This window comes from Cricetulus griseus, chromosome 3, assembly GCF_003668045.3.
Source record: "Cricetulus griseus strain 17A/GY chromosome 3, alternate assembly CriGri-PICRH-1.0, whole genome shotgun sequence".
NCBI classification, from domain to species: domain Eukaryota; kingdom Metazoa; phylum Chordata; class Mammalia; order Rodentia; family Cricetidae; genus Cricetulus; species Cricetulus griseus.
Window position 1 is genome coordinate 50244740 of NC_048596.1, and position 10907 is coordinate 50255646.

Genomic DNA, 10907 nt, shown 5'->3' on the forward strand with positions numbered 1-10907 from the left:
ATCTAATTTCTGAGAGGCCTAGAGCATCCTGGCCTCCACACCAAAGGGCCAGAAAGCCACTCCGTATCTTCATGCCCCCCATTCTTGGATTCGAGGGTTGGGTTGGCCACACAGACCTCCAGCAAACCTCCATGAAGCCACCACTGCCCACCGAGAAAGAATCCCTCTAACGGAACAGGCTGAGCCTAGAGGACCACAGCCCAGAGAAGGGTGGCTGAGTTCAGAGGAGACTGGCCCAGGGTAAAAGACACTGCTGCTGGGTCCTGGAGAAGTTTGTTTGAAAACAACAGAGAAGCATGCCTGGGCCCTTCCTATCCACAGGTGGGCCTCAAAGCGATGACAAGATGACACTGTAACAGCCCTTGCCCCCATGAAGAGAACATAAATCCCCAGCTTCAGCAGCTAAGACGTAGAAAAGGCAGTACTTTAGTCAAGAGACCAAGTAACCTCCCCCCCCCCCCAACAAGAATGGACATGAGGCAGGTCTGTCACACATCTGCCTTTATTGTAAACAGCAGGTGGGATACTTGTAGCAATGTAAAAAATTAATTTACAAAAGCAGGGACTTGGTGAAGCTGCCTGGTGGGTACCTGAAAGAGGAAAGCAGAATTAAGAATGAGGCCAATGACCTTCTACATTCCCTCCCTGCAGCCCTATTCTTGGGCAAGGACCGTGTATGAGTCGACAGAACTGAAGATGGGTCACCAGAACTGATCTTCAGGAACCTGTTTGGTGCTAATCTGTTTTAATTCCCAGATCCTTTCCAAGCCATTGGTTTGACTTGAAAGAATGCAGATGTAAAATCGTAAGTAGCCCTTACTCACATCCCTACCGAGTACACCCCAAAGCTCGAGTGAGGCCCTGAGTAATGTAGAGAACTCAGAACTGAAACACCAGGTCACACTTGGCTCAAATCCTCATGAGGGGTGGGGAGAGGGTCCTGATGTACCCCAGTGTTTCTGTCCCCATGAACCAGGGAAGAGAGGGGAAAGCTTCTTCGGGCATGTACCATCTTGTTACAGCTCTTACCCTTGGGAACTCATACATAGATGCCAACCCAGAGCAGGAGGAAGAGGACTCCAAAGCCCATGAAGAGTGAGGCCACCAAGGAGATGAGGAGCTCTTTGTAAATATCACGTGTGTACTTTGTGGAGGTGACCTCGTAACTAGGAAGACTGTTAAGGAGAAGCAATGAGAGCTGGGTAGTGGCGGCTCATGCCTTTAATCCTAGCACTTGGGAAGCAGGGGCAAACAGATCTCTGTGAGTTCAAAGTTAGCCTGGTCTACAGATAGTTCCAGGACAGCCAGGGATGCACAAAGAAACCCTGTCTCAAAAAACAAACAAACCAGAGAGAGAGAGAGAGAAAGAGGGAGAGGGAGAGAGACAGAGATAGACAGGGAGACAGACAAAGAGAGATAGAGAAGCAAAGATGGACTACAATACAGGAGCTGTCTAGGATTACTCAACATGGGGAAACATAGGCTAAGGCTTCTTAGGAGGCTTGTCTGGCTTGGTAGACTAAGGGGCCCAAGAGATAACATAGACTCTGATGCTCCATACCACACCTCTTAACACCCATGAGGAAAAGAAGCCCACAGTAGTTAGGCCAATCACCTCTAATCACATCTCACTCATGGTATAGCTAAGACTAGGCACCAGACTTTCTGACACTTGAGCACACCCTTGCTTAAATCATCCTTCTGCTGGGTGTAGTGGTACATGCCTGTACTCTGCAGAGGCAGAAGCAGGTGGACCCCTGTAAGGTTCAGGTCAGCCATGTCTGCACAGTGAGACCCTTTTTCAAAAGAAAACCAGCCCTCTAAATACCAACAAACCACCTTTTGAACCTTGGCTCACAGTCTCTAGCAAACTGAGCTAACGACGTTGGAAACAGGGCCATGGCCTGCCCTTAGGCATCACCAGCCTTCTCCTATACTCACCTTGTCTCAACCCCACCACAAAGGAAAAAAGTAGCAGGGCACAGTTACCCAATGTGGTTTCTTCCTCAGTTCTTACGCCACTAGTTCTGGTTCCCTGGCTGTTCAGTAAAAGGATACACGAAGAACCAGGCGGTGAAGAACATGCCAATGGCCAGAAGTACCACAGTCAGGTGTGGGAAGACAGCCGGGTTGACCGGGCTAGTGTACCGACTCATGGCCTCGAGCTCCTAGGGAAGAAAGATCAGTTTTAGTTTCAATCTGGGGAGACCCTGGAACAGCCATGTATTATTGAGACTGTTAGAGGCACATTTCAGCCTGGGAAATGCAGAACTCCTTCAAGTAATTTACTCTGGGAATGGAAATTACAATAATTTTGTATGTGTGTTTGTCTCTATGTGAGTGTGTGTATGCATTTTTATATTTTACACGTTTATCTGCTCTGTGAGTGTGGGTGCAGGTACCATCAAGTGCATGGGCGATCAGAAGACAATTTGCTAAAGTTGGTTTTCTCCTTACACCATGTGGGTCCTAGGACTGAACTCAAGTTACAAGGCTGGACAGTAGGAGTGTTCACCTGTTGAGCCATTTTGCAGGTCAGCCTCCCTATCCACTTTTTCTTTAAATTTGTGAGAAGGCTACAGGACAATTTTCTGAGCCACTTTCTGCCGTGTTTGAGGCAAGATCTCTCTTGGGTTTTTTTGTTCTGTTTTGTTTTTGGTCACTGTGACAAGTACTCCAGGTTAGTTGGCCCCCAGGCTTCTGAGCAATTCTTCTGGTTCCATTTTCCATCCTGCTATCTGAGTTCTGAGATTACCACATCTGGCTTTCAAAAATAATGTGGGTTCTAAGATGCAAACTCAGGTTTTTGGCTTGCACACCAAACACTTTTACCCACTGAACCATCTTCCCAGCCTTATAGTCACATCTTAAAGTAGGGACATGGCAAGCTTTGTAGTAGAGCATTTGCATAGCATGAATGAAGTCTTGGGTGTGATCTCCAGCACTGGGAAAAAAACAAAACAAAACAAAACAAAAAAACAACAAAAAAGTATGGAGGCAGCAGCTTTTCTTTTGGTACGATAAGAGCAGCTGAGTCAGAGGCTCAGGCATAGGAAGGGATAGAGATAAATGGCTCCTAGGATTTTCTAGCCAGTGATCACTAAGACAATCATGGATCTGTCTGGAGAAAAAACAAAGAAAAAGCTTGTCCACAATTTCCATTGCTTTTGGACCTGTGTCCAGACTCTAAACCACTAATTTGTGCAGGAAGCTGAAGCCTAGACTAATACGAAGACCTCAAGTTCTAATTCAAGAGCATTCTTAGGAGGGAACCACAGGGATCTCCTGGCAGAAGACAACTGTGATAATTCTGGCTTTACTGAATCACTGGAGTTTGAGTTACGTAGTTATAACAAGTATTGGTTTCACAGGTCTGATGCAGGATTGGAGAAAGATGATAAATGTTGACACATCTAGTTGACTGCCTGCCATGGAGTAACTGCTCAATAGGTATTTGTTTCCTTCCTAAGGTTGTAGAGAAGATTATGAGATAATGCCTGTGAAAGGACTATAAATGCAAAGTTCTGTACAAATGTTAACTTCCATTGTCACTTGCCAGCCAATGCCTCTAAAGTCCAGAACATAACAACTCCAGAGAAGTAAACTGAACCCATTGTTCTAAGAGACACAGGAATTCAATTCAGTAAACAATTATGTCCCCCTTTCCCCCCTATAAAAGCCAAAGACAATTGCTGCCATTTATGGAGCCTCCAATTGCAGGCCCAGTGTTTGGCAACAAGAATACAAAGAAGAATAGACATCACCCCAGAACTAGATGCACGTCAGATGGTGGTCACTAGGAGGCGTGGCAGATAAAAAAGAGGTCCACGAAACGTGGCAAGAGGTGTACAGAGACTGTAAGAGCCCAGAAAACAGACAAGTGCCTGTGAGAGTTGCAAGTGTTTCACCAGGTAATGACATGTATCCAAGGGCCTTGCGGGATGAATTCAGCAAGGGAAACTTTCCAGATAGCGATAACTGATCATAGGAAAGAGAAATAAACGCGCGAAGGTATTCAACGTGCACCCCACGCCCCTCAGCCTTATGATCAACAATATCATAAGCCCATTGTGATGGAAACCTCAGTCTGAGAAATTCTCGGCAAGGGGCTTGCTTTCCCCGTTCCTCAGCTAAACATGGGCTCCAGCAGCGACCCACCCTGGGGACACGGAATGCTGACGACTCCGCGGAAGAACGCGGTGTGGACCGGATACCCAGGAGTCCTGGCCCACAGCCCTGTCCGCAACTCCCACCATCTCACCATTTTGCCCCGCACACGATAAACCACCGGTCCACCACCGGAAGAACACGTCGGCAAGAGCAAGCGCGTTGAGCAACAGGAAGAGGATGTGGTCCCTCGCGCGTGGCATTGTGGGACTTGTAGTCCCGCGGTTTCAGGTGTAACGGTAACTGGGACTCTGAAGACCTATGTGAGTGACATGGGGTTGGAATGTGAGAGGGGGTAGTGCAGAGTCTCTGTTTTAATCCGTTTTCCCCGGAAATAAGGTCCACTATGAAAGCTGCGGTCTGAAGTGGCAGAGACTGCACTATATTTCCCAGGAGGCTGTTCGCGGAGGGCGGGTCACGTGACCGGAGCGCGGGCTTTGGAAGGCGGCGAAGCTGGAAACGACTTCGGCTCTACATCAGAAGAACGCGCTCGAGTCGGTTCTGAGGACTCCGTGGATGCCGGACCACCGCTAGCTGCCGAGGGAGGGTGAGGCCTCGCGGAAGCGGTGCTGAGAGCGACGAGTTACCGCGGGAGCAGCACCAGGCGGCCCCGGCTTTGACCATTCGCGCTGCTGGGAGCCTCCGTCTCTTCACCGGTAGGAAGTAGGTAATAACCTTTCCCCGCGAGGACTACGGCCTTATTTTAGAAACACTAGAAACGACTTGTTCAGTCCGTTTCCTGCCCGGGTCTGCGGGGTACTGCAAGAGGAAGACGACTAACAGGGTATTGCTAGGGGAGTTTGTTAGCTGGCAGTTCGGGGATTCCGAAGCAGAACCTCAGTCCACCCGGAGAGAGCAGAGCCTGTTTCTCCGAGGGCCCTTGTGAGGAGGTTTTGTACCTCTTAGGAAATGGGTCCAAGGTCTGCTGACATCAAGAGACACTGCTTGCGTCCTTTTCTTTCTTTCTTTCTTTCTTTCTTTCTTTCTTTCTTTCTTTCTTTCTTTCTTTTTCTTCCTTCCTCCCCCCCTCTCCTTCCTTCTTCCTCCTCCTCCTCTTCTGTGCTGTTTTTTATTTTTTTATTTTATTTTTTTTTTGGTCCAGGATATTTTTTTAAAAAAATAATTTTATGGTCATTGGTGTTTTGCCTGCATGTATGTCTGTGTGAGGGTGTCAGAAGCCCCGGGACTGGAGTTACAGGTATGAGCTGCCATGTGGGTGCTGGGAATTGAACCCCGGTCCTCTGGAAGAACAGCCAGTTAACCTCTGAGCCATCTCTGCAGCCTCCCGAGACACTGTGCTTTCTGATATTTCTGGCTGAGGGAGGCGTTTTATCCTCCATGCAGCCATTTCATGTAAGGGTTTGCTATCTGGGACATCCTGTGGAGGCGGGACTGAGATGGCATCAAGACAGAACAGTGTATCCTCTGTGACAGGATGGGTGCTGTCTTGTACTCATTCTAGCAAAGCAGTGAGACATGAACCAGAGCACTGGGTGGGCAACACTGGCACACCATCTGGTGATGTGTGCTTTCCACCTGGTGTTGGCCAGTTTTGCAAGGCAGAAATGATTCTTTCACAACTCATACCACAGAGTAAGTGCCTTAATTGTGTTTCACAGAGCTGAAGATGTGGCTCAGTGTAGAGCGCTTGCTGGCGCTAGCATATGTGAGGCCCTAGGTCAGTCCCTGTTGTTATGCACAGGACACATCAAGTGGTTTCATGGGTGGTGGCTGGATTCGAAGCTGGGCTTTTTATTTGATTTCTGGTGCTGGGGATTCAGCCGGGGACTTCAGCCTTGCTAGGCAAAGCTGCTGTACCTGTGAGCTATAATCCTCAGCCCTAAGGCTGGACTTGGCTGCTTGTATTCATAGGGGAACCACAATAATACAGACAGGAAGAAGAGAGGAAGGATGGCAGGAAGAACACACGGCTGATCGAAAGAGGGAGGTGGGACTTTTAATTAGGCTCCCATACTGTACAGGTAGATTTTGATGCTGTTCCTACTGAGGTGTTGGGACTCAGGAAGGGGAGTATAAGTGTCACATAGGCTTCAGAGAAGATACCATGGAGTAAGATTGGGAACAATTAGAACTCCTAGGATAGGGTTTTCTTTCTTCTTTCTTTGGTTTTTGTTTTTTGAGGCAGGGTTTCTCTGTGGCTTTGGAGGCTGTCCTGGAACTAGCTCTTGTAGACCAGGCTTGTCTCGAACTCACAGAGATCCACCTGCCTCTGCCTCCCAAGTGCTGGGATTAAAGGCATGCGCCACCACTGCCCAGCTCGCTTGCTTGCTTGCTTGCCTGCCTGCCTGCCTGCCTGCCTGCCTGCCTGCCTGCCTGCCTGCCTGCCTGCCTGCCTGCCTGCCTTCCTTCCTTCCTTCCTTCCTTCCTTCCTTCCTTCCTTTCTTTTTTTTTCAAGACAGGGTTTCTCTTTATAACAGTCCTGGCTGACTTGGAACTCACTTTGTAGACCAGGCTGGCCTTGAATGCACAGAAATCTGCCTGCCTCTGCCTCCCAAGTGTTGGTATTAAAGGCGTACACTACCACCGGCTGCCTGATAGGATTTTCTTGTGTGGAAACACTATCATTGGGCAAGCAAGATGATGCTAGTAAATTATGTATTAGAAAATCCTTTTTATTATATTTAACACATTAAAATATGACTGATATATGCAGGTTCCCCCCCCCCACACACACACACAGGATTTCTCTGTGTGTACTCCTGGCTGTCTTGGAACTGGCTTTGTAGACCAGATTGGCCTGTAGACCACTGCCTGACACATGCAGTTATTTTTGCTTAAAATGGATTCTCTTTCCAACTTAAGTTTTTGTTTGTTTTTTGAGACATGGTCTCACTGTAACTCTCGCTGGCCTGGAGCTTGCTATATAGATTAGGCTGGCCTGGAACTCAGATCCACTTGTCTCTGCCTTCCAAGTGCTAGGATTAAACAGGCATGCGTCATTGCCCAGCAGTGGTGCACACCTTTAATCCTGGCCCTCGGGAGGCAGATAGACTTATCTCTGTAAACTTGAGGCCAGCCCAGTCTTCAGAGCGTGTTCTAGGGCAGCCAAGGCGGTTACACAGAGAAATCTTGTCTCAAAACAAAAAAATTGTTAAAAGCCAGGTGCACGTCTTTAATCCCAGCACGTGGGAGGTAGAGGCAGGTAGATCTCTGAGTTCAAGGTCAGCCTGGTTTACAGAACTCAGTCCACAAAGAAACCCTCTCTCAACACCCCCACCCCACTTTCCAGCAAAGGCATTTGCCATAACACAACTAGTCCTTCTCCCCCCTTCTTTTATTTTATTTTCTTTAAAGTCCATTTAAATAAAAATATTCAGTGAAGGAAAATTCTATTTCAGTTGGAAGGGGCAAAAGTTGTGAGTGTAATTTTGGAAACACTGTCCGAGGAGCAATTTGATCCTTGAAGTCTTGAACGACAGAATTACAGTATTGGGCTGTGTGATTTCAGCTTGCCAGCCCTTAATTCAAGACCTGTGGTGGCATCATGAGGTTCATGTTTCAGAATTAGTGGTGGGGAGGACGTACAAAGGATTTAAACCTCCTCCAGCATCCTGCTAAAAACAAACTCTTAGGTGCTGAAGTGGGGAGGGATAGCAGTGTGTGAGATGGTCACCTGACCCTCATTCAGAAGCGTGTCCTTCAGGGCTGCTACATCAGTTAGATAACTGTAGAGCACAGTAAGTCATACATAGCCAACTTTGCGTAGCTGGTATTTCCAGGCTCTCGAGGGCTCACTTCTGCCTTTATGGTCTCAGGCTCCTTCAAGCCAAGCCAAGCATTCTTGTTTTCTATGGTCCTGATGCAGTTGAAAGTTGAAGTCATTCTTTGTGTGACAAATTGTACCGTTGTGTTGTTCTTAGGAGGCCTGCTCGTTAATTGGGTGCGCTGTAGATGTCTTGAGAATGATGGATGTATGTGTTCACCTTTGCATCTTCTTCTGCTTTGCCGACTTGGAGTCCTGTTGTTTTCATGTTAAATTTGATTAAACATGAAGTTAAACTGGCGATTGCTGCCAGTTAGAGCCTTTGTTCCTTTTGCCCTCCATGACCCACGTTTTTCTTGTCTTTGTTTTAGCCATCGCTCCTGTGTTACCATGGGAATTCAAGGCCTTGCCAAACTAATTGCCGATGTGGCTCCCAGTGCCATCCGAGAGAATGACATCAAGAGCTACTTCGGTCGCAAGGTGGCCATTGATGCCTCCATGAGCATCTACCAGTTCCTGATTGCTGTTCGCCAGGGTGGGGATGTGCTGCAGAATGAGGAGGGGGAGACCACCAGCCACCTGATGGGCATGTTCTACCGCACCATCCGCATGATGGAGAATGGCATCAAGCCTGTGTATGTCTTTGACGGCAAGCCACCACAGCTGAAGTCAGGCGAGCTGGCCAAACGCAGTGAGAGGCGAGCTGAAGCTGAAAAGCAGCTGCAGCAGGCTCAGGAGGCGGGGGTAGAGGAGGAGGTGGAGAAGTTCACAAAGCGGCTGGTGAAGGTCACCAAGCAACACAATGATGAGTGCAAACACCTGCTGAGTCTCATGGGCATCCCGTACCTTGACGCACCCAGTGAGGCAGAGGCCAGCTGCGCTGCCCTGGTGAAGGCTGGCAAAGTTTATGCCGCAGCCACCGAGGACATGGACTGCCTCACTTTTGGCAGCCCTGTACTAATGCGACATCTGACTGCCAGTGAGGCCAAGAAGCTGCCCATCCAAGAGTTCCACCTGAGCCGCGTCCTGCAGGAGCTGGGTCTGAACCAGGAGCAGTTTGTAGATCTCTGCATCCTGCTGGGTAGTGACTACTGTGAGAGTATCCGGGGCATCGGGCCCAAGCGGGCTGTGGACCTCATCCAGAAGCATAAGAGCATCGAGGAGATCGTGCGGCGGCTGGATCCCAACAAGTACCCTGTTCCAGAAAACTGGCTCCACAAGGAAGCTCAGCAGCTCTTCCTGGAGCCTGAGGTGCTGGACCCAGAGTCTGTGGAGCTGAAGTGGAGCGAGCCAAATGAAGAAGAGTTGGTCAAATTCATGTGTGGTGAAAAGCAGTTTTCTGAGGAGAGAATTCGTAGTGGGGTCAAGCGGCTGAGTAAGAGCCGCCAGGGCAGCACCCAGGGCCGCCTAGATGATTTCTTCAAAGTGACTGGCTCACTCTCCTCGGCTAAGCGTAAGGAGCCAGAACCCAAGGGGCCTGCTAAGAAGAAAGCAAAGACTGGGGGAGCTGGGAAGTTCAAAAGGGGGAAATAAAACGTGTCCTCCCCCTCCATTGTCCCCTGACCCCAGAATGTTTGCTTTGTGCCCTCAGCTAGAACACTCCTCTTGTGGAAGAGCCTGCTCCGTCCCAGAACTGCCCTTCAGAGCCTTGCCTTTCATACTTGGTCTTGTGGCAGGAAGGCCACAGCTTTGCTTTTCCTCATTTTTAGCTCAGGAATGATGTCAAACCACTTCTCAGGCAGGTTAATGGACACTGCATCCATTGTTGTGTGAAACTGAAAGCAACACATTATAAAAGGAGGAGGAGATAAAGATGGCTTGGGGTGGGAGTGTGGGGAGATAATTTCCTGGCTGGTCAGCTGGTGAATGGGAGTTGACAGTAGACCTTGACTGCTCTTTCTGATTTCTCTAACCTGAAAGACAGCCATCAGCCCAGGCTTTGCTGATGGAAGACCTGCAAAGAAAAGGGGCGAGCAGAGGAGGTTGGCTGACAATGGCTCTAATTCCTGACTGGCTGTCTTGTGGACACAGCAAGTTTAGGTTTCTGGTGAGTCTACAGTAACTTCAGAGCAGTGAAAAAGCAGTGTTTTAGGTTTTGAATTGTAGTTTTGTTTTTGTCCCATTCCCCTCTCCAGTGCTGGGAATTGAACCCAGGGCAAAGCAAGCAAGCATACCACTGACCTGTAGCCCCAAGAGACACTGTTCCAATGGCCTTTCTGAGGCAATCAATTGAATTGAGGTTTTGAGAGAAGCTGTTGTTCCTGTGCTGTTTCTGTTTTAAAAGATGCGAAGAGAAAAAAAAATCAATAAAAGTACAAAAGTGACCAGAATGTGGTGTTCTTTGAGGATATTTGAAAACACCCTTAGTGCTTCCGGTTCCTGTAGAATATAATGATCTTTTGCCACTAAAATTAGATGACAGGCTGGGATTGCCCTGGTTAACAAGTAGTTTGTTTAATAAGAGTGACCACAAAGTGGCGCCATACACCATGTAATGTGGGCACAGCAGCTGTGGTTGGCACCAGCCCTTTGCACTTCAGGAGTTTGAATGCCTAGACTGGATTTCTCTTGTTCCACCTAGTCTGTGAGGTAAAGGAGTCCATTTGGACAGTCTTGTAATTTAGATAAACTTTGTCATAACATCCAGGCAGTTTGTTTTGCCACTTGGTGAACAGATGCCATTTAGAAACCTTGCTCCTATTGAGATTTCAGGTTCTCAGGATGACTGCAAGTTTTAGAGTACTGGTGCATTAGGTTTCTCTTGAGGAACCAAGTAGATAGAATGAGTTCTATATATTGAAAGGGGTTCATTAGAGGAGCTTACAGGCTGTGTCCAGTTAGTCTAACAATGGGTGTCTGGTAAAAAGGCCAAGAATTTAGTAGTTGAGTCCACAAGGGATGTTTCAGCTGGTCTTCAGTCTACATGAAGGCTCACAAAGAAGCAGGTTCTAATACTAGAGAAGGAATGCCTCAGGGACACTGAGGGTGTACAGGCAAAAAACAGAAGCTTCCCTCC

At 48.2% G+C, this 10907-nt stretch overlaps 2 protein-coding genes across 5 annotated transcripts; one reads left to right on the forward strand and one right to left on the reverse strand.

The window, feature by feature from the left end:
- Positions 1–486: 486 nt before the first annotated feature.
- On the reverse strand, positions 487–4391 carry LOC118237682 (transmembrane protein 258). Of its 2 annotated transcripts, none has more exons than XM_027406739.2 (4): positions 4262–4391; positions 2059–2168; positions 1030–1166; positions 487–590 (listed from the first exon to the last, which is right to left on the reverse strand). In XM_027406739.2, the coding sequence occupies exons 1-3, from the start codon at positions 4262–4264 to the stop codon at positions 1040–1042; spliced, it is 240 nt and encodes a 79-aa protein (XP_027262540.1). In that variant the 5' UTR covers positions 4265–4391; the 3' UTR covers positions 487–590; positions 1030–1039. The 2 variants fall into 2 exon arrangements, with proteins under 2 accessions (XP_027262540.1, XP_035297871.1); XM_035441980.1 differs by having other exon boundaries at positions 4159–4285.
- Positions 4392–4516: 125 nt separating this feature from the next.
- On the forward strand, positions 4517–10221 carry Fen1 (flap structure-specific endonuclease 1). Of its 3 annotated transcripts, none has more exons than XM_027406737.2 (2): positions 4517–4834; positions 8263–10221. In XM_027406737.2, exon 2 carries the CDS (start codon positions 8282–8284, stop codon positions 9422–9424), a length of 1143 nt encoding a protein of 380 aa, XP_027262538.1. In that variant the 5' UTR covers positions 4517–4834; positions 8263–8281; the 3' UTR covers positions 9425–10221. The 3 variants fall into 3 exon arrangements, with proteins under 3 accessions (XP_027262538.1, XP_027262537.1, XP_027262539.1); XM_027406736.2 differs by having other exon boundaries at positions 4517–4830; XM_027406738.2 differs by having other exon boundaries at positions 4517–4823.
- The last annotated feature ends 686 nt before the right edge of the window (positions 10222–10907 follow it).